This window comes from Choloepus didactylus, chromosome X, assembly GCF_015220235.1.
Source record: "Choloepus didactylus isolate mChoDid1 chromosome X, mChoDid1.pri, whole genome shotgun sequence".
Lineage (NCBI taxonomy): Eukaryota > Metazoa > Chordata > Mammalia > Pilosa > Megalonychidae > Choloepus > Choloepus didactylus.
The window spans coordinates 74,437,105-74,461,543 of NC_051334.1; the positions used below are offsets into that span (position 1 = coordinate 74,437,105).

Genomic DNA, 24,439 nt, shown 5'->3' on the forward strand with positions numbered 1-24,439 from the left:
CCCAAAATGATTTACAGATTCAATGTAATCTCAACCAAAATTCCAACAGCCTACTTTGCAGAAATTGAAAAGCCAATTATCAAATTTATTTGGAAGGCTAAGGGGCCCTGAATAGCCAAAAGCATCCTGAAAAAGAAGTTGGAGTACTCACACTTCCTGACTTTAAAGCTTATTGCAAAGCTATGGTGGTCAAAACAGCATAGTACTGGAGCAAGGATAGATATATAGACCAATGAAATCAAATTGAGGGTTCAGAAATAGACCCTCCCATCTCTGGCCAATTGATTTTTAACAAAGTTACCAAGTCTACTCAATCTGGAAAGAACAGTGTCTTCAACAAATGGTGCCAGGAGAACTATATATCCATATGCAAAAGAATGAAGGACCCCTATCTCACACCATATACAAAAATTAACTCAAAAAGGATGAAAGACCTAAATATAAGAATCAGGATTATTAAAACACTTGAAGAAAATGTAGGGACGCATCTTCAGGATCTTGTGTTAGGCAATGGTTTCTTAGACTTTACACCCAAAGCACAAGCAACAAAAGAAAAAATAGATAAACAGTGCCTCATCAAAATTAAAATCTTTTGTGCATAAAAGGACTTTATCACTAAAGTAAAGACAACCTACTCAATGGGAAAAATATTGGAAACCACATACCTGATAAGGTTTTAATATCCAGAATATATAAAGAAATCCTACAACTCAACAATAAAAAGACAAGCAAACCAATTTTAAAATGGGCAAAAGAATTGAATAGAGATTTCTCCAAAGAGGTTATACAAATAGCTAAAAGGCACACAAAAAGATGCTCAACATCATTAACTATTAGGGTAATGCAAATCAAAACTACAATAAGATTACCATTTCACACCCACTAGAATGGCTAATATTAGAAAAACAGAAAACTACAAGTGTTGGAGAGGATGTAGAGAAACAGGAACACTCATTCTTTGCTGGTTTGAATGTAAAACGGTGCAGCTGCTGTGGAAGACAGGTTGGCAGTTCCACAGAAAGCAAAGTATAGAATTATCATATGACTTGGCAATCTGACTTCTAGGTATATACCCAAAAGAATTCAAAGCAGGGACTCAAACAGATATTTGCACACTGATGTTCATAGCAGCATTATTCACAATTGCCAAAAGATGGAAGCAACCTAAAGTGTCTATCAACCAATAAATGGATAAACAAAATGTGGTATACACATACAATGGAATATTATTCAGCATTAAAAATGAATGAAGTTCTGGTTCAGGCAGCAACACTGATGGACACTGAAGACATTCTAAGTGAAGTAAGCCAGACACAAAAGGATAAATATTGTATGATGTCACTGATATGAAATAATTAGGAAAAGAAAACTCATAGAATTAGAATCTAGAATATAGATTATTGGGGGCTGCGTTGGAAGTAGGGAATGCGGAATTAATATTTAATTTGTACAGAATTTCTATTTAGGTTGATTACAAGGTTTTGGAAATGGATGGTGGCGATGGTAGTACAACATTGCGAGTGTAATTAACAGCACTGAATTATATATGTGAATGTGTTTAAAAGGGGAAATTTTAGGTAGTATATATGTAACTAGAATAAAAATTAAAAGATAAAACATAGGAATGTACAATACAGTGAGCCCTATTTTAAACATTGGACTTTAGTTACCTGTATAATTTTTAAATGTTCTTTCATGAATTATAACAAACGTGCCAACTAATGCAAGGTGTAATAATAGGGTGGTGTGGCAGTTTGAATGTATTATGTCCCCCAAAATGCCATTATCTTTGATGTAATCTTGTGTGGGCAGACGTATCAGTGTTGATTAGATTGTAATTCGTTGAGTGTTTCCATGGAGATGCAACCCACCCAACTGTGAGTGATGACTCTGATTGGACAGTTTCCATGGAGGTGTGGCCCCGCCCATTCAGTATGGGCCTTGATTAGTTTACTAGACCACTATAGGAGCTCAGACAGAAGGAGCGAGCTTGCTGCAGCCAAGAGGGACACTTTGAAGAATGCATGGAAGCCGAGAGAGTAGCTGCAGATGAGAGACAGTTTGAAGATGGCCACTGGAAGCAGAATCTTGCGCTGGAGAAGCTAAGAGAAGACAAATATCCCAAGAGCAACTGCGAGTGACATTTTGAAGAGGAGCTGCAGCCTAGAGAGGAACATCCTGGGAGAAAGCCATGTTTGAATCAGAACTCCAGAGCAGACGCCAGCCACATGCCTTCCCAGCTAACAGAGGTTTTCCGGATGCCACTGGCCATCCTTCAGTGAAGGTACCCGATTGTTGATGACTTACCTTGGACACTTTATGGCCTTAAGAGTGTAACTTTGTTACCAAATAAACCCCCTTTAGAAAAGCCAATCCATTTCTGGTATTTTGCTTAACAGCAGCCTTAGCAAACTAGAACAGGTGGTATACGGGGAAAAAAATACACCCTAATATAAACTATGTATTATAGTTAATAGTACAATTTTAATATTCTTTCATCAACTGCAACAAAGGTACTACACTAATGCAAAGTGTTAATAATAGAGGGGTATATGGGAATACTGTATTTTTACATGATTTTTCTGTAAACCTACAACTTCTCCAATTAAAAAAAATTTAAAAAGAGTCTACCTCTAAGAATAATGATGAAGACAGCAGGACCAGGCAAAGGTGATCCAATAATTTTTGAAAATGTGTTAAGCACATTAGGGCTCTGTGAATCTAGAGAAATGACATGTAAGGTGCCATACCTCTGAGTTTAAAAATTCAAAAACTAAGATGGATCAAATGAAGCATATTAAAATACTTAATATCACTGTTATTATTGTGGAACTCTCTAGTAACTTATAAATGCCCCAGAGGACTTTTATGGAGTAAATATGGAATCTCTGAGAAAGACTGTAGCTATTTTAGTAGTAATAAAAGGGTCAAACCATGAGAACGATATAATAAAATGGATGAATCATAAAACTTATGCTAAGCAAAAGAGGCCAGACATAAAGCAGTACATACTGTATGATTCCACTTACATGAAATTCAAGACCAGCTAAGACTAATCTATAATGAGAAGTTAAAACAGTGGTTTTATTTTGGAAAGGTGGTTATTGACTGGAAAGAGGTACAAGGAAACTTTTGGGGGTGATGGAAAGTTCTGCATGTTTATCCTTGTGGTGATTATACAACTGTATACATATATTAAAACTCATCAAGCTATTTCCTTAAGATTTGTGCAGTTTACTGTATTTAATTATACTTCAATAAAGTACTGCTATCATGAAAAAAAAAACTACTTCATAATCTTACCTCATCATATTTTGCAATAAGACTTCTCCATTCCAGTAAGGTTTGTACCTATCTTCCATTCTCATTTGCTCCTCCAGTCATTTTTTCATCTAGATCCCTGCCTGGAGCCCCTTCTTCCTCTTTTTAAACATATAGATCCCATCTACTTTTCAAAGCCTGTTGCCAGAAGTCTTCTTCCAACTACCTTAGCCAACCTTGATATTCCCTTTTTCTGCATGCCCTTCTACACATTTCAGGTCAGTAGTACACAGTTGGACTTATTTTTCCCAAATTATTTCACTGTACCAGTTTTATCCCTCAAAACTAAACTCCTTAAGGGCAGAGACCATGTTTTATACATCTCTTATTCCCACATCTATCAGTGCTAAATATATAATATAGACACTCAGTTAAGTTTTATTGATATACTGCAATAGTAAGAAGCAGAAATGGTATTTCAAAAAGAAATCCATTTTCCTATAGCATATAATTAATTTTGCACCAGATTTATCTATATAATCACATTTTGCTTATTTAAATATTTAAATTACCTTCCATACCAAAGCGTGTTCTAACTGGATAGTTGGGGAAAACCTCGACTTTTTAAACATGCAATAATAAAGGCTAAAACTTATATAGTCAAATATTGTTCTAAGTGCTTTGACATATATTACCTCAAAGGGAAGAGCCTGTGGGACAGAGTCTCTTAGTGTATCAATTTTACAGATGAGGAAACTAAAGCACAGAGATGTTAAATAACAGGCACAGTGGATAATACACTCACAAATAGGGAGACAGACTATTCTAATTTTATAAGAATAACATAAACTGTATTTCTTCAGTCTACTTCTGAAATATTTAACATGATCCTTACCAGCATTTCTGGCCCAACAGAGTTCTTATCCATCTTCCCAATATCATAGCTTTGGCTGCAATTAAGGAAGAAAAATATATATATATATATATATATATATATGTCTCAAATTGCATATGAGTCTTAAGATTATATATTATTAGGAAGACATGGTATAATTATATTTTATTCCAACTTTTAAAAATTTTGCCAGAAACAGATCATTAGCCAATTAATACATGAAAATCAACTGTATAAACCAATACTTTCTAACTGTAGAAAATCACAATTTCCTCAGGAGCTACCCAATAAATCAACACTATAATCATATTAATGTTTTTTTCCATTTGCATATATATATATAAACACACACTATATTAAATAGTTGTACATGTTTATACAAGTTCTTATTTAATGAGCACATTTTAAATCTAAGAAATATAAAATTTTAAATTAAAAAATACAGCTGTTTTCACAGAAAACAAATTCTTTAACAATATTCATTAAATCTCACAACACCCTCGTGAGGCACTATTAGTTCCATTTTGCAGCTGAATGAACCAATTTAGCAGTTAAATGATTTCTAATATACCCTAAGTTGGTGCTGAAAATGAGAGTGGGGACTGAGGAGTAAAGAAATTTGACTTTCAGTTCTCTGCGTTAATTATCAAATTATATTATCTATGGGACTTTCTGATAACCAGAAATAATATGTCTCAGGATTTCAAAACCTGAAACATAAAAAGCAAAACAAGTATCACTCACCATAAAATTGATATTCCAAGGGAGATGTCAATAAAATTTTGGTGAATTGAACTAAATTGAAGACATTTAGTTGAAAACTTGCTAAAAAGAATATTTTGTTGGTCTAGTCATTGTAAGCCCTATTTCATAGAGGTCCCCTTGGTATATCAAACCTACTTCCACTTTTTTAAAATACCAATAAGGGAAGGGACTTCTGGAAAGGTGATAAAAGGAGCACATTGGACACTCTCTCCAGTCAACCAACCATTTAACTGGTGAAAATAATTAAACAACTATTTAAAGTCTCTGGAAATCATCCTAAAGGAGAAACATTTATTCAAGAAAATCAATTAAATCTGTGGCATGTGAACCATGACCCATTCCCATCTATCCCATCTCTATGTAATGGCAGCTCTACTCCAGGTAGGAGCAACTAAGATGATGGGGGTTCCCTCTCTCCCAGTTCCTAGAATTCCTAGGCTAGGATTTTGGTTTGAGAAGGGCAAGCTTCCTGCCTCTATCATCCTCCCCAGCCCAGTATTGTGGAAGCACTATCCTGACTGACACAAGTGAGAGGACTGAGGCTTCCTTTCCCCAACCAGTTCTCACTCACAGGGTAAGGCTCCACCCCAGGTGTGAAAGTTCAAGGATACTGAGACCCCAAATCACCTTTGCCCCAGCTTGCTTATAGGGCAGAAATTCCAAGCCGGGGGGCGGGGGGCAAGTCAAGAAGATCAGGGACTACCATCTCTCCCCCTAGCAGCCACTCATAGAACAAAGGTGTCACTACAAAAGAAGCATGTCATTCTCCCTGTCCCCAGCTCCAGTGCAGTGACACAGAGTTTCTGCCCCAGAGTGGGGAGACAGGCCATAAAGACAATAAGCTCTGCATCTCTGCCTGAGGGGACTGACTTTATTTGGAACAGAGAATGGGGAAGTTTGAGCCTAAGGGCATTGCCAAAAACAATGGAGATCTTGGTGGTGAGCAATTAAGAGGCAACTGGTAGTGACATAATAATAGTAGCAACAAGTGAAATAGTAGACCAGTCAGAGATTTAACGGGGAGCACCAAGGAGAGACAGCCAAGAAGAGCCCTCCTAGAGTCACACTCATCCATGAGGGTCCAGAAGCCTGTGCACAAGCCATGCACAAGGCTGCATCCACTCAGAAGCAATCAGAGCAAGATATGGGGCAGACAGAAAGCATTCCTCAAGGCATACACAGATCCAGCAGCAAAGAGCCATGAGCCTTTCTGGCTAGGGGCTTAAGCAGAACCTCTGACCAAACACTGACTGAAAAATAAGCTACTCTGACCCAGAGGGACACTTAGGAAGCCAGGCTTAAAAATAAAATCACACTCATCCCTAGTGGTCTGGAAGACTGTGTGCATGTCCAAGGCTATGCCCTCTCAAGGGTCACCACAGAGAGACTTTCAAGGCTACTAGTCCCTGGCTGAATGCAGAGCAAAACAAACTTCTTATACTGTGAAAACAGGTTTTTCATCATTTTATAAAGAGCCAATCCATCAGGGAGACATAACAATTATAAACACATATGGACCTAAAAACAAAGCCCCAACATACATGAAGCAAAATGTACAAAATGGAAGGGAGAGAGACACAGTTCAACAATAAATAGTTGGAGACATCAATACTTCACTTTCAAATACGGATAGAACAACTAGGCAGAACATCAACAAGGATACAGAAGAGTTGACCAACACTATAAATCTACCAGACCTAATAGACCTCTAAAGAATAGAATACTACATCCAACAACAGCTGACTATACTTTCTTCTCAAATATACATGAAACATTTCCAGAATAGAATATATGCTAGACCATAAAAAGCCTCATTATAAGTAACAAGTTTGAAAACATACAAAGTATATGTTCTTGAACTGCAATAGAATTGAATTAGAAGTCAGCAACAAAAATTAATTTGGGAAATTAATAAATATGAGGAAATTGAACAACACACTCCTAAATAACCAATGGGTCAAAGAAAAAAATTACAAGAAAAATTAGAAAATACTTTCAGATGAATATAAAGGAAAACACAACATATCAAAACTTATGGGATGCAGCTGAAGCAGTGATTAGAGGGAAATTTACAGCTATAAACACCAGTAACAAAAAAGAAAAAAGGTCTTGAATGAATATTTTAACCTTCCATCTTAAGAAATGAAAGAGCAAGCTAAACCTAAAGCAAGCAGAGGGAAGGAAGTCATAAAGACTAGAGTGGAAATAAATGCAGTAGATAACTGAAAAACAATACAGAAAAATCAACAAAAACAAAAGTTGATGCTTTCAAAAGGCCAACAAATTGACAAACCTTCAGCCTAGACTGACCAATTAAAAAGGGAGAAGACTCAAATTACTAAAATCAGAAATGAAAGGAGGTATATCATTACTGATCTTTGGAGAAAGGCTATTCCTAAAGACTGGAGATCTAGTGCCCCAGATATGTGTCCTTGAAGAAATATCTTAATCTTTCTAAATTTCTGTTTCCTCATTTGCACAAAGATAAAGTTGGTCTAGATCAGTCATTTTCCAACTTTCTCTAAGTAGGTGAATTATTTTTTCAAATGAAATCTTACAATGACATACTATATAAGAAACTGATTAAAGCCTAAATGCTTTGGTTGAAGCAAGATGGGAATGTTGGAGAATTATGGATAAGCCTCATCTTCCCCTTTTTAAAGGAGATCCTGAAGCTCTTCTCCAGAACAGTTTCTAAATTACTGAACTAGATGACCTGTAAGGGCTCTTCTAGCTCTAAAATGTTACCTGTATTAAATACCTTGTGCATTCAAATTGCTAGTATACAATTCATTACATTTCCACTAGATGGTGCCAATACATTCCATTAAAAACAGGTTTTGTCTCCGATCATTTTTACAGTTAATAGTTTTATCATAGTGATAATATAATATCCTTAACTTTTTAAAGTACTACTATGTTACTTATGTTATCCTCACTAGAATCCTGTGACAGATAATATTGCAACCCACTTTTAAGATGTGGCCCTTATGGTACAAAGTAGTTAAGGTGAGTGACCCAAGTCACACTGTTGATCAGTGACAGATTTTCTACTGCCGGCTCTGTGATCTTCCCCTAGATCACATTGTTTTACTACCTCATATTGTCAAATTCTCAAGGTCTCAAGCTGAGAACAGAAGAGAAAATAAAGCAATGAGCATTAAGTAGCAATACAACTGGTATAAATTTCCTTTGGGCTCATGTATTAGACCATTAATATTTGTGCATAGAAATGCTTTTATATATCCTTTATTAGTTCCTTTACTTCCTATTGGAAGACCTCTGGTGAAATATAATCCTATATTACCATAGTAAAGGCTAAACATTGATAAATAAGAATAGCCCATATTTAAATACTGTCCCTATTGTAAATATAATAGCTATTTTAACCCCAGTATGGAAATTACATAATCTGAGTCACTGACCCCATGCACTATGAATTTAAGGAACAGTATATTTTTTGATGAATTCTCTCCTTCAGATTCCACAAAGGATACAAAAAAGTGATCTATAACCAAGAGAGATAGCCTTCTTTCTCTCCCTACTTGGAGATACTACATCGAGGGTAAAAATTACTCCTGACCAATAGGAAGTACCTCACATTAGCTACGAACTGAGACAGTTTTCAGACTGTTATTTAGAGAAATTTAAAATGGCATTGGAGAAGGATCTCAAAAATTACTCTTCCCTCGACCTACTGCCCACCAGACCATTCATTCACACATACACGCAAAATAAAAACCTAGCAACAGTTAGGTTTTTTTTTTTAAATAAAATAAATTGTAACCATCTTCTCAGAAGGATGCTAGAGAAACCATGCTCTCTTTGGATCCTATTGGGGAAAAGGCAGCACAAAGCATTGAGAAATACTTTCATTTTTGTTAATCTGTAAACAACTCTATTCTTCAAGAATTTATAAGCTAGTCTTTGATCTGTAGAGCAAATAAGTAGGGTCATCAAATTTTATTTAAGATCAGTGTTAGATTATTTTTTGCAGAACACCTTCAAGGTTCTGTCCAAATCTCCAGGATTTCATCCAATTCAAATGTCTTCTGTCATTTCCCCAATTTCTCTCACTGTCTCTAATACAACAAAAGATTACCAATTGGGAATTTTCCTGTGTATAGTTTTTGGCTTGGTTTCATTCCATTAATCTTCTTTATTTAAGGTACGTTTTGAAACAACTTCTCAACTCCTTAGACGTTCAAAATGTCCTTTATTGATTCTTAGGTTTTCCTTGTCAGTTAAATAAATTTTGAGCTTTAAAAAACTAAAACTATTTTTGAAAAATTCAAAAAGAATATTCTAAAATGTTAATAATGAGCATTTTGGGGTGTGGGATTACAGGGGACTTTTACTTTCCATAGTACAGTATACCTTTTTGTGATGTCTAAATTTTCATAATGAGCACATGTAATTTCTCTAAACATCAAAGACATTTTAAACTTTATTTTTACTATATCCATGGCCACTACCCTTTCATTTTGACTGTTCTCCCATAAATTTAATTTGCCATAATTAGGAAATAAGAAGCCTTCTAAGAAAGCAAAAGGAAAAAATGAGCATCCCAAGTGTTTACCAGCCACAAAGATGTTTGATGTTGCTTCAGGCCAGTAGTTCCAAGGAACACAGCTGAGTAAATTAGAAAAAAAACTACTAGAACATAAAGGAAAAATCATCCATAATTAAGAATAGAACCCAGGTTTTCGTATTGGGGCATTTTCTTCCAAGGGGAAAAAATCTGCAAAGTATTTATGGTAAATCAATAAGACCTATGAAGTGGACTTATTTGTATTTGTTGCATTCACTGTTCTTCTTTGTAGAATACTACTTCGTCACAGTGAAATTTCTGTACACCTTTTCTAACAAGCCAAGCTCAGTATAATTTATGTCCAATTATTATATAAGATTTTAAAAGATAATCATTATTTAGTACACTTCAATACCATTAAAAAGATATTTTAAAAGCTCTATGTTCCTAGCATTGTGGTATGCTGTGACATATTAATAAAACCAATACTTTCTCAAAAAAAAAGATAAACATTAAATTTAAATTCCCCCAGGGCAACCGAGAGACCACTAACAAATCAGAGTGTGGAAGAGACAACTGAGAAAAGTCCTGAATTGAGATTTGTTAACAAGGACCAAGGAAAGAAATGAGCTTTATAAACAATATTCGCTACCACCCTTTATGTTTAGCATAGTTCTAGGTATCTATTTCAAAAAGAATTCTAATGTACTGGAGCAATTTTGGCATCTTATTACTTGTGTAAAAAGCAGGTTTTTATTTTAGACCTCATGAGTACTTCCAAATTGTATATAACCTCTAGCCTAAGATATTCACTGTTGTCTAAAGAGTAAAGTATGTAGAAAATACTCTCACTTTCCATGATCTCCTTCTGCTATGAAATTTATAAAAAAGGGTACTTAATTAGCAGCTGTTCATTCCTGCTTGTATCACCAACCACTCCCAACAGTTTTCTCAATGCATGGATAATTAAAGCATGAAGAAAAATTCTCCCAAAGATTGACAGGAGAAGATGTGGGCATTTGATTTTGTTTTACCTGGGACATTAACCACATTAGTGTCCATTTATAGTAAACAACAAAGACATCACATAAAGATAGCACCAGCAGCTACCATTTACTCAGCATTTTCTATTTCCTAGACACGTTACTGAACACTCTATAATACATAGATCATTGTATTTAAACCCTAAAATTCTAAAAAGTAGGTATCACAATATTAAAAATTTCAAATTGATGACGTATAAATTTTTACTGAGACTTACTTCATCTAATACTAGAAAAACTATTCACTGTACTAACATTCCTATTATTAATATTGGTAATGTCAATAAAATCACCTCTTTTTAAGCACATTAAAATATGTTGATTTTTTCCCGAGGTGTTCAAAAATACTTCGTTATCTTTACATCCCCAAATGATGTGGAAAAAAATAATCAGGCAGAAAGATTAAAATCATATATAATAAATAGGGCTAGAATCCAAATTATTCCTGCTCCCCCAATCTCATTCTAGCAACAATAATACAATATACTTATAGTGATGCTGTAAAAATTTGTTTTCACACAGATTTTAATGAAAATATGACTGAGTCAAATTATATTCCTAAAAGTATAGTCAATAAATACAGTCAAAATCTGATACCGTTAGCTAATGATATGAATGCCAGTCATGCCCCATCACTATCATAAAGTATTTTCCTTCTGTAAGATTTTTTATGAAGTATTAATAACAGAGAAGTGGTCAACAAACTGGCATATGTGAAAATAATCTACATGTCATGCCATTTCAAGCCTCAGGCTACTCTTATGACCAGTTAGTTCCTTGAAAATATTTATTCTTGTGACTCTTAATTCACCCACATTCTTGGCATAAACTTCAAGCTCACCACAGCCTTAAGCTTCAAGGAGCCATCCATGGCACCAGTGTCTGTGTGTGTGCGTGTGTGTGTGTGTGTGTGTGTGTGTGACCTCCCCATTCCTGCTTTCTTGGTGTAACAGTCTTTTGACAGGTTATTGTCACAAGTTTTTTGAGTGCTATACTGCAAAATCCTGCAATAGAGCTCATTCATCATTCATTTTATGAAAAGGATACTCATTAAAAAGAAACCTGTGGGAACTCTTTGGTGCTAGACTAATAAGCTCCTTTGGTATATGTGAAATAATTTAATTTATAAAAATGTGATTTATAATAAAATGGTCAGTGAAACAGTCTTAATAAAGACAAGTATACATCTTATAACTGCATAAGCCTGTTCTGTCAGGTGTAGTTCTTTACACAGACTTTGATCAATCTTTTGGCTCAAAGAATTCTATTACATAAACAAGTTATTCTTATAAAAACTTAGAGATATATATGCCTCTGAGTACTAGTATCTCAAAGACCATATTTGTATACATTTACTTAAATGGCAAATGTAATTTTCACAATAGTTTAGCAACAGACTATTGTTAAAATAAGTATAGGATTATTTTAAAATAACTAGAACTAGCCCTGTACTCAGAAAAGGTAAACATCTAGTGAATTTGATATATTTTACTCCATAATCCCCTGATATTCAAAGCACCTTATGTAACATTTCTAGAAAAAAAAAACATTTTTCACAAATTCATTTAACTAACAATTACTGAGCACCTACTACGTGTCAGACTGTGTCAGGCCCTAGGTACTCAGTAGGGAGTGAAAAACATGGTTCCTGCATATAGTTCCTACTTTTTTACACTATTCTCTTTATATTTCCATACACTACATAACAGTACAAATCTTAGCACAGTACTGAGTACACAGTTAATGTGAAATATATACTTACTTGACTGATATACCAAAATACCAAAATTCATTTAACACTAATAATTTTAGCTGATCCTACTCCCACTTCATTTTCATACTCTGAGGATGGCAGACAGCAGTAAGTACCTAAGTAACAAAAATGTCCATATTCCTGATCGAGATACAAAGTAGGAAGGAGGGGAAGAATGCTTTTATAGCATAGTAAGAATAGAATACATTTTTCTATCAACTGGCAAGTTGTAAGAATAAGCAATACATGTTAAAGGAGTAAATAAATTCAGCATGTTGGCTTTTGAAGTCAGGTTTAAACTACCAAATTATCCCATAGTAAATATTAACTGACCTCTATGATAGTATTTCTGAATTTACATTCATCTTTTGTTTATATTACCTAAGCCAGAAAGAACTTTCTTGGTATTTATTCTGCTTGTGGGTTTCCACTCCAAAGTTGTAACAGAGAATATGAAGATATCCTGTCTGCAATATTAAAAAAACAAACAGATGTCACATTCATGATTCCTTAAAGTAAAAAAAGTATCTATAGCAGTTCAGAATCTTTAAGACATACTTAAAGTGTTCTGCACATCAAAATAACCAACCCTTCCTTACCAAAACCTCTCAAATTATATAAAGAGGAGCTAAAAACATTGTGTTGAGGCACTAGTTATGTATGGAAAAGTAACGCAGTATTTTAATAATAGAATTCAAAAGGTCCTTTGTAACAGGAAATAAACCCAATCTTTGCACAGCAAAAGGACAAACTAAAACATTGCTGTAGGTGCCAGATCCAGTAAGATGCATTAGAGCAGGGAGTATGTTCAAGTAAAAGAATCATCATTGAAGGGGGAAAATAAATGTTTTTATTTCAAAATTAAGACAACTTTTTAAAATACTGAATTTCTGAAATTTGCCCAAATTACTAGTCATAAGACTTATTTAGAAATAATTAGTTTAAGGGTCCTTTTGAATAACAATGAAAATTTTCTTTACATAAATTATCACTGAGATTAAAGTAGGAAAAAGTATGTGAATGATCCATAAGAAAATGCTCTTTATGTATTAATCAGCATCTGTCCTTGTATCAATATCATGTCTGACAAATTTTCATCTATTGAAATACTGGGCGATGGCATAAGAGAAAACTGAATTTAATGATTTATCCAACTATCCCCTCAGTATTTATAGAAACTATCTGTCCAGAGTCTGAATAGTCCCATGAGTCCAAGCCTGATAGAAAGGGGCCCCTTACAAAAGTTTTAATAAGACCATAGAAGCAGAACCTCAATTAGGAATCCAAGATCTGAGGAAAGTTATTCATAAATAATGTGTCAAGACCTGTCTTGCTTCAAAAAAGTTTCCCTTTGAATTACAGTACATTCAAAAAGTAAAGGTTCAATATGCATGACTGAGCACATAATACCTACTGTATATTTGAATCTAAAATAAAGAATGGTCTTGGTAATGTGAATCTGGCAAGACTCCAGAAGTATTTAAATGCATTCTTGACACTCTCTTCAGCAGAAGCAGTTTAACTCATTGCGTGCCCCAGATCCCATAGGTTCACACAGGGCCATGCCAATTATGTAACTACACTGGCATAATGCAGCTCATGCCCACTTGCTGCAAACAGATCTGCCACTGAACTTGTTTTACAGAGGAAAATCGAAAATAAAACTTTTGATGAACATTTATATATGTACTGAGCCTTTAATTTCCTCGGTACTTCTCTCAATTCCTTCAAGTGTATTTAATGCTACTTCCTAGAGGAGGAAAGAATACAAAACAGTAACAAATTTAAAACAACAAAACTGCCAAACTAAAAGATCCTTCAAGAGACCTGCAGCATTTTTCACTGTAACGACAAAAAAAATTTTAACTACCAGTCCTATTTCAATCACTCATTCATTCATTTATGCATTTAATAAACATTCACTGAGCACCTACTATATATTAGCACTAATCTAGGCATTAGAGATACATCAGTGAACAAAACAGACAAAAATTCTGTCCTCATGAAACTTATTTCTAATGGAATATGAAGTATTAAAATTCATAAAAATATCTAGTTAAAAAGTATGTTCCCAGTCTTCCATGGAGTGCTAATGTGTCACTCTGGAAGCAAAGATACAATGGCAAAATAATATTAAAGAGGTAGATCTGTAAGTCTGTTGTATATTGGTCTTACAGAAAGGAAACAATTGGCTCTCCAGGACCCATGGGATCTCTAGAACCTCCAGCTGCTACATTACTGGCCCAGAAATGACAGCTTCAACTTAATATCTATCTTACAATGCCAAATGAGACTATATAGAAGATAAGTAAATTCAATTAAATATTCCTGCTAAAAATGAGTTTTATCACTAACTTTTCAGCTCAATACAAGGCTTTTGTCTTTAATTAACTAGATAACTTCATTATCTGCAAATTACTTCATAAGTTAAGTTTTTAAAATTCATAAAAAGCAAATCTCCTATTATTTTTTCAGTCCTAACTTTCCAAGCTTCTTTTCTTTGTGATTTTGTTGTCTTTCTTTTAAACATTTGTAGAATATGTATTTTTATATTTTGTCCAATTACAGTAGAGTAGCAATAATTGAATTAATAATTGTCTAGATTTTTCTCCTTTAATGACGTTAAGACATTTACCTTCCAATCCCTCCCTTACTCAGCTTCCTTTAACCCTCAGATATCTCAGTAATAATCAACAATATCTCATTGGTTATTTCTATTACTTCTCTAATATACAAACCCATATAACCAATTTTCCAAATACTTTTTATCTCTGTCCCCAACACTACCTCCTGCCTTCATGTCAACACCTTACAGTGATTTCTAATCTAATTTTGCAACAGAAGAAGGATGACTCAGGGAGAAAAAGAGCTGGCTTAATGAATTCATTCTTTTTAGGTGAAAAACACTATTAGCTCTTGTTCAACATTTATCCAATCATTTCCCCTCATTATACAATTTCATTCCCTAGATTTTCAGGAACCTTGTGCCTAATATTTCTAAACCTTTAGCTTATCAAAACAACACAATAAATAATTTTGTTGACCTTTAGAATTAAAACCGTAAATTTCCTAACAGTATATTTCTCTCCAGCACTTTCCAAATTACATACAAACTCAAGACTTTAAGGCATTTTACTAGTAGCCCCATACAGATGAAAGTATAACTACGCTTTTGTTACATTATCATCCTGGATTCAGTGCCTTCCTCTCTCTACACTTGGTTTTTCCTTCTACCAGCTCTAACCCTGCACAAAATACAGCAAAATTTATTTCCCCAAATAACACCTAAGTGTCTGCTTTCATACCCTTTGATATACAATTCAATGCCCATTTACTATACAAAGCATTATTAAAGAAATGTCTTTGCCTTCTAGTAATTTATAATCTAAAATAGATAGCAATAGAGCCATAGCAAAAAGGAGATACTAAAAACATGCAAATTCAAACAATCCAAGAGACTCCATAGAAAAAATTATTAGAATTAATAAGAGAATCCAGAGAAGTCATTAGTTACTAAATAAGCATTTAAAAAGCATCTGCAGAGAGAGGACTGTGGGAAAATGGTGGAGTAGGAAGTTCCAGGATTCAGTCCTCCTACCAGAAAAACTATTAAACATGCAGAATTGTCTGAAATAGCTATTTTGAAACTCCAGAGTCCAGCAGAACACTGTGCAGCATCCAGGTAAGAGCAGGACACTGGTAAATAAAGGTAAAGTACAATACATTGTTTTCTCTGCATGGTGGTTACAGGTGCCCACCACCCACTCTTCTGATAGGCCACTGGGTAGCTCACTGGTGACAGCAAGGGACATAAAAATCCTCTTACTCAAGATCAAGGGTAGGCAAAAATCCTCTTACTCAAGATCAAGGGTGGGTACGGCTGAGCAATGATCAAGGCTGTTGATCTGTGACTTCAGATTGCTGGAGACCCAGCCCTCAGGGGAGCCATTATTCCAACCAATCACAGGACAAAGGTGGCTGAGGAGACTTAAAGATGCTATGCTTCCTCCAGGCTGCATTTCCTGGACAGGCCAAAAAAGTGCAGCTTTGCGGAGCAATGGAAGAAGCTCCTGGCACCTTTCCTGATTCCCCCAGGGCAGTTTGGAGGCAGTCTGTGGCCCATTCATGGGTACCTCGCCTTGTGACAGCAGGGAAAGTGTGACTTGGGAAACTCCTCTCAGGAATGCACACCCCCCCCCTTTGGAGAATTTGCCCTCCAGGAGAGAGCAGCTAGAGAAAATGAAGAATAGCCAGAGGCAAAGGCTTACCTCCTTTAAACACCCAGGAGAGGGAGGTTTGTCTCCTGGGAATTAGAGGGGACATTCAAGTTCCTATAAACAGAGGAATTCCAAAATAAATAGCAAGCACAAGCCCAGGACAAGACACAGACCCAGAAGAGACTGGTGACCTTGCTCTTTGCATTCACTTTGTGCACACTTTCCTGATTAGAAGAGCTAACACTCAAGAAAATCTCTGTCTTATTACCAGCTGGTTGCAAAATCAAGAAACAGACATCTCAGGCAATAAATCCCAGAGATAACATTTTAAAATATTAAAATGTAAATTATGAAACAAAAGAGTACAAGACACACAAAGAAAACAGGAAATGATGGCCCACCCAAAGGTAGAGGATGAAAATCCAGGATACACCAATGAAGACAAGAAAATGGACATACCAAACAAAGAGTTTTTAAAAAATGATCTTACAAATGCTCAAGGAGATGAAGGAAAATGCAGACAAAGAACTAAAGGATATCATGAAAGCTGTGAATGAGCAATGTAAGAATCTTAGTAAAGAGATAGAAATGTTATAAAGGAATGAACCAGAACTAATTGAGTTGAAGAGACCACAATAACTGAAATGAAAGATTTCTGGGAGAGTATCAAAAGCAGATTGGAGCTGGCAGAAGAAAGAATCTGTGAACTCAAACACAGGAAAATTGAACTGAGTCAAGCTGAGGAGCAGAAAGAAAAAAGAAACATAAAAAGTGAAAATAGCCAGAGACCTCTGGGACATGATCAAGTGTACCAATATAGATATTATGAGAATCCCAGAAGAAGAAGAAAAACAGAAAGGGGCAGAAGGAATATTCAAATAAATAATGACAGAGAACTTCTCAAACTTAGCAAAAGGTGTGAATATGCAAATAAAAGAAGCCCAGAGAAAACCAAACAAGATAAACATGAAGAAAAAACATGCTCTCATATATTGATCACACTGTCAAATGCAAAAGACAAGGGAAGAATTTTGAAAGTTGCAAGAGAAAAGCAATGTGTTATGTACAAAGGAGTCCCAATTAGACTGAGTTCCACTTTCTCATCAAAAACCATACAAGTGAAAAGTAGAGAGAACCTAAGATGGTGGCAAAAAACAACTCTGTGAAAAATACTAGATAAACGCCAGAAAGTGACCCAGAACACCAGTTCCAGCGATGCACCAGCCAGACAAGGTCTGCTAAATCCACAGGGACCATGCATTTGGTGAAACCGGGAGTCTGCATTCTGAAACGAGTGAGTGAGCCGGCTGAAAGTCCGGCGGCTGCACTGCGGTATGAGGAAACTGTGGGTTGGCATTTGGAGATGGACTAGTTCTTTTTTTTTTTTTTTTTTATCTTCATTTTATTGAGATATATTCAAATACCACGCAGTCATACAAAACAAATCATACATTCGATTGTTCACAGTACCATTACATAGTTGTATATTCATCACCTAAATCAATCCCTGACACCTTCATTAGCACACACACAAAAATAACAAGAATAATAATTAAAGTGAAAAAGACCAATTGAAGTAAAAAAGAACACTGGGTACCTTTGTCTGTTTGTTTCCTTCCCCTATTTTTTTTTTTTTTTAAATCTTCATTTTATTGAGATATATTCACATACCACGCAGTCATACAAAACAAATCGTACATTTAATTGTTCACAGTACCATTACATAGTTGTACATTCATCACCTAAATCAATCCCTGACACCTTCATTAGCACACACACAAAAATAATAAGAATAATAATTAAAGTGAAAAAGAGCAATTGAAGTAAAAAAGAACACTGGGTACCTTTGTATGTTTGTTTGTTTGTTTCCTTCCCCTACTTTTCTACTCATCCATCCATAAACTAGACAAAGTGGAGTGTGGTCCTTATGGTTTTCCCAATCCCATTGTCACCCCTCATAAGCTACATTTTTATACAACTGTCTTCGAGATTCATGGGTTCTGGGTTATAGTTTGATAGTTTCAGGTATCCACCAGCTACCCCAATTCTTTAGAACCTAAAGAGGGTTGTCTAAAGTGTGCGTAAGAGTGCCCACCAGAGTGACCTCTCGGCTCCTTTTGGAATCTCTCTGCTACTGAAGCTTATTTCATTTCCTTTCACATCCCCCTTTTGGTCAAGAAGATGTTCTCCGTCCCACGATGCCAGCTCCACATTCCTCCCCAGGAGTCATATTCCACGTTGCCAGGGAGATTCACTCCCCTGGGTGTCTGATCCCACGTAGGGGGGAGGGCAGTGATTACACCTTTCAAGTTGGCTTAGCTAGAGAGAGAGGGCCACATCTGAGCAACAAAGAGGCATTTGGGAGGAGGCTCTTAGGCACAATTATAGGGAGGCCTAGCCTCTCCTTTGCAGCAACCATCTTCCCAAGGATAAAACCTACGGTAGAGGTCTCAACCCATCAAACCACCAGTTCCCTATGTCTGTGGTCATGTTAGCAACCATGGAGGTGGGGTAGGCCAATACCCCTGCATTCTCCACAGGCTCCTCAAGGGGGCACTACATCTTTTTTTCCTTTTTTTTTTAACCTTTTTTTCCTTTCTAAATCAACCGTATGGAAAAAAAATTTAAAAAAAAAAAAAAAAAAAAACCATACAATAAAAGAACATTTCAAAGAGACCGTAACAAGGGAGTATGAAAAAGACAACTAACCTAAGATAACTGCTTTACTTCCAACCTGTTCCTACTTTACCCCAAGAAAGTTACATAATATAGCAACATTTCTGTGAACTTGCTCCTACTATATCCATCAGAAATTAACAGACCATAGTCATTCCTGGGCATCCCCAGAACGTTAAATAGCATATCTGTTCTTCTTGGATTACTGTTCCCCCTTCCTCAATTGTTCTCTATTGCTAGTTCCCCTACATTCGACATTATAAACCATTCGTTTTACATTTTTCAAAGTTCACATTAGTGGTAGCATATAATATTTCTCTTTCTGTGCCTGGCTTATTTCGCTCAGCATTATGTCTTCAAGGTTCATCCATGTTGTCATATGTTTCACGAGGTCGTTCCTTCTTACTGCCGTGTAGTATTCCATCATGTGTATATACCACATTCAATTTATCCACTCATCTGTTGAAGGACATTTGGGTTGTTTCCATCTCTTGGCAATTGTGAATAATGCTGCTATGAACATTGGCGTGCAGATATCTGTTCGGGTCACTGCTTTCCGATCTTCCGGGTATATACCGAGAAGTGCAATCGCTGGATCGAATTGTAACTCTATTTCTAGTTTTCTAAGGAACTGCCAGACTGACTTCCAGAGTGGCTGAACCATTATACAGTCCCACCAACAATGAATAAGAGTTCCAATTTCTCCACATCCCCTCCAGCATGTGTAGTTTCCTGTTTGTTTAATGGCAGCCACTCTAAAAGGTGTTAGATGGTATCTCATTGTGGTCTTAATTTGCATCTCTCTAATAGCTAGTGAAGCTGAACATTTTTTCATGTGTTTCTTGGCCATCTGTATTTACTCTTCAGAGAACTGTCTTTTCATATCCTTTGCCCATTTTATAATTGGGCTGCCTGTACTACTGTCATTGAGTTGTAGGATTTCTTTATATATGCAAGATATCAGTCTTTTGTCAGATACATGCTTTCCAAAAAATTTTTCCCATTGAGTTGGCTGCCTCTTTACCTTTTTGAGAAATTCCTTTGAGGTGCAGAAACTTCTAAGCTTGAGGAGTTCCCATTTATCTATTTTCTCTTTTGTTGCTTGTGCTTTGGGTGTAAAGTCTAGGAAGTGGCCGCCTAATACAAGGTCTTGAAGATGTTTTCCTACATTATCTTCTAGGAGTTTTATGGTACTTTCTTTTATATTGAGATCTTTCACCAATTTTGAGTTAATTTTTGTGTAGGGTGTGAGGTATGGGTCCTCTTTCATTCTTTTGGATATGGATATCCAACTCTCCCAGCCCCATTTGTTGAATAGACCATTATGACTCAGTTCAGTGACTTTGGGGGCCTTATCAAAGATCACTCGCCCATAGATCTGAGGGTCTATCTCTGAATTCTCAACTCGATTGCATTGATCTATATGTCTATCTTTGTGCCAGTACCATGCTGTTTTGACAACTGTGGCTTTATAATAAGCTTCAAAGTCAGGGAGTGTAAGTCCTCCCACTTCGTTTTTCTTTTTTAGAGTGTCTTTAGCAATTCGAGGCATCTTCCCTTTCCAAATAAATTTGATAACTAGCTTTTCCAAGTCTGCAAAGTAGGTTGTTGGAATTTTCATTGGGATTGCATTGAATCTGTAGATGAGTTTGGGTAGAATTGACATCTTAATGACATTTAGCCTTCCTATCCATGAACATGGAATATTTTTCCATCTTTTAAGGTCCCCTTCTATTTCTTTTAGTAGAGTTATGTAGTTTTCTTTGTATAGGTCTTTTACATCTTTGGTTAAGTTTATTCCTAGGTACTTGATTTTTTTAGTTGCTATTGAAAATGGTATCTTTCTCTTGAGTGTCTCTTCAGTTTGCTCATTTCTAGCATATAGAAACATTACTGACTTATGTGCATTAATCTTGTATCCTGCTACTTTGCTAAATTTGTTTATTAGCTATAGTAGGTGTATCGTCGATTTCTCAGGGTTTTCCAGATATAAGATCATATCATCTGCAAACAATGACAGTTTTACTTCTTCTTTTCCAATTTGGATGCCTTTTATTTCTTTGTCTTGCCGGATTGCCCTGGCTAGCACTTCCAGCACAATGTTGAATAACAGCGGTGACAGCGGGCATCCTTGTCTTGTTCCTGATCTTAGAGGGAAGGCTTTCAGTCTCTCACCATTAAGTACTATGCTGGCTGTGGGTTTTTCATATATGCTCTTTATCATGTTGAGGAAGATTCCTTCAATTCCTACCTTTTGAAGTGTTTTTATCAAAAACGGATGTTGGATTTTGTCAAACGCTTTTTCAGCATCTATTGAGATGATCATTTGATTTTTCCCTTTCGAATTTTTAATGTGTTGTAATACATTGATTGATTTTCTTATGTTGAACCATCCTTGCATGCCTGGAATGAACCCCACTTGGTCATGGTGTATGATTTTTTTAATGTGTCTTTGGATTCGATTTGCAAGTATTTTGTTGAGGATTTTTGCATCTATATTCATTAGGGAGATTGGCCGGTAGTTTTCCTTTTTTGTAGCATCTTTGCCTGGTTTTGGTATTAGATTGATGTTAGCTTCATAAAATGAGTTAGGTAGTGTTCCATTTTCTTCAATGTTTTGAAAGAGTTTGAGTAAGATTGGTGTCAGTTCTTTCTCGAAAGTTTGGTAGCATTCCCCTGTGAAGCCATCTGGCCCTGGGCATTTATTTGTGGGAAGATTTTTGATGACTGATTGGATCTCTTTGCTTGTGATGGGTTGGTTGAGGTCTTCTATTTCTTCTCTGGTCAGTCTAGGTTGTTCATATGTTTCCAGGAAATTGTCCTTTTCCTCTACATTATCCAGTTTGTTGCCATACAGTTGTTCATAGTATCGTCTTATAGTTTTTTAAATTTCTTCAGGATCTGCAGCTATGTCACCTTTTTCATTCATTATTTTGTTTATATGGGTCTTCTCTCTTTTTGATTTTGTCAGTCCAGCTAGGGGCTTGTCAATCTTGTTGATCTTCTCAAAGAACCAACTTTTGGTGATAGTTATCCTCTCTATTGTTTTTTTGTTCTCTATGTCATTTATTTCTGCTTTAATCCTTGTTATTTCTTTTCTTCTACTTGGTTTAGGATTGGTTTGCTGTTCATTTTCTAGCTTCTTCAGTTGATCCATTAGTTCTTTGATTTTGGCTCTTTCTTCCTTTTTAATATATGCATTTAGTGCTATAAATTTCCCCCTCAGCACTGCTTTTGCTGCATCCCATAGGTTTTGGTATGTTGTGTTCTCATTTTCATTTGTCTCTACATATTTAGCAATTTCTCTTGCTATTTCTTCTTTAACCCACTGATTGTTCAGGAGTGTGTTGTTTAACCTCCAGGTATTTGTGAATTTTCTAAGTCTCTGATGGTTATTGACTTCTAATTGCATTCCATTGTGGTCAGAGAATGTGCTTTGAATAATTTCAATCTTTTTAAATTTATTGAGGCTTGTTTTATGTCCCAGCATATGATCTATTCTGGAGAAAGTTCCGTGAGCACTAGAAAAGTATGTGTATCCTGGTGATTTGGAATGTAATGTTCTGTATATGTCTGTTAAATCCAATTCATTTATCAGATTGTTTAGGTTTCAAATTTCCTTGTTGATCCTCTGTCTGGTTGATCTATCTATAGGAGAGAGTGATGTGTTGAAGTCTCCCACAATTATTGTGGAAACATCAATTGCTTCCTTTAGTTTTGCCAGTGTTTCTCTCATGTATTTTGTGGCACCTTGATTGGGTGCATAGACATTTACGATTGTTATTTCTTCTTCTTGAATTGCCCCTTTTATTAGTACGTAGTGGCCCTCTTTGTCTCTCAAAACATCCCTGCACTTAAAGTCTATTTTATCTGAGATTAATATTGCTACACCTGCTGTCTTTTGGCTGTAGCTTGCATGAAATATTTTTTTCCATCCTGTCACTTTCAGTTTCTTTGTGTCCCTGTGTCTAAGCTGAGTCTCTTGTATGCAACATATTGATGGTTCATTTTTTTTGATCCATTCTCTGAATCTGTATCTTTTAATTGGGGAGTTTAATCCATTTACATTCAACGTTATAACCGTGAAGGCATTTCTTGAATCAGCCATCTTATCCTTTGGTTTGTGTTTGTCATATATATTTTTCCCCACTCTCTATTAATATCCTTTATTGTACTCATACCGAATCTCTTTAGTACTGAACCTTTCTCCAAATCTCCCTGTCCTTTCTTTGTTTCTCTGTCTGTAGGGCTCCCTTTAGTATCTCCAGTAGGGTAGGTCTCTAGTTAGCAAATTCTCTCAGCATTTGATTGTCTGTGAAAAATTTAAGCTCTCCCTCAAATTTGAAGGAGAGCTTTGCTGGATAAAGTATTCTTGGTTGGAAATTTTTCTCACTCAGAATTTTAAATATATCATGCCACTGCCTTCTTGCCTACATGGTGGCTGCTGAGTAGTCACTACTTAGTCTTATGCTGTTTCCTTTGTATGTGGTGAATTGCTTTTCTCTTGCTGCTTTCAGAACTTGCTCCTTCTCTTCCGTGTTTGACAGTGTGATCAGAATATGTCTCGCAGTGGGTTTATTAGGATTTATTCTATTTAGAGTTCGCTGAGTATTTATGATTTGTGTATTTATGTTGTTTAGAAGATTTGGGAAGTTTTCCCCAACAATTTCTTTGAATACTCTTCCTAGACCTTTACCTTTTTCTTCCCCTTCTGGAACACCAATGAGTCTTATATTTGGACGTTTCATATTATCTATCATATCCCTGAGGTCCGTTTCAATTTTTTCAAGTTATTTCCCCATTCTATCTTTTATGCTTTCATTTTCCATTCTGTCATCTTCCAGGTCACTGATTCGTTGTTCAACTTCCTCTAGTCTTGTACTATGAGTGTCCAGAATCTTTTTAATTTGGTCAACAGTTTCTTTAATTTCCATAAGATCGTCTATTTATTTATTTAGTCTTGCAATGTCTTCTTTATGCTCTTCTACGGTCTTCTTGATATCCTTTGTATTCTGAACTATGGTCTCATTGTTCATCTTTAGTTCTTTGAGCAGCTGCTCTAGGTGCTGTGTCTCTTCTGATCTTTTGATTCAGGTGCTTGGGCTTGGGTTATCCATATCGTCTAGTTTTTTCATATGCTTTATAATTTTCTGTTGTTTTTGGCCTCTTGGCATTTGCTGAACTTGATAGGGTTCTTTTAGGATGTGTAGAACAATTGAAGTCCTTATCTCTAATTTATCAGATCTACAGCTTCGTGGAGTACACTTTCTCTAACTAACCAGCAGGTGGCATCCACGA

The 24,439-nt window shown here is 35.8% G+C and overlaps 1 protein-coding gene across 1 annotated transcript in view; it reads right to left on the reverse strand.

The window, feature by feature from the left end:
- TEX11 (testis expressed 11) overlaps positions 1–24,439 on the reverse strand; it is a 508,239-nt gene that overhangs the window by 384,048 nt on the left and 99,752 nt on the right. The window contains exons 8-9 of the mRNA XM_037820830.1: positions 12,630–12,715; positions 4,157–4,211 (exon numbers count right to left, since the gene is read on the reverse strand). Coding sequence (XP_037676758.1) covers positions 4,157–4,211; positions 12,630–12,715 — 141 coding nt within the window. The remainder of the gene's footprint in view (positions 1–4,156; positions 4,212–12,629; positions 12,716–24,439) is intronic.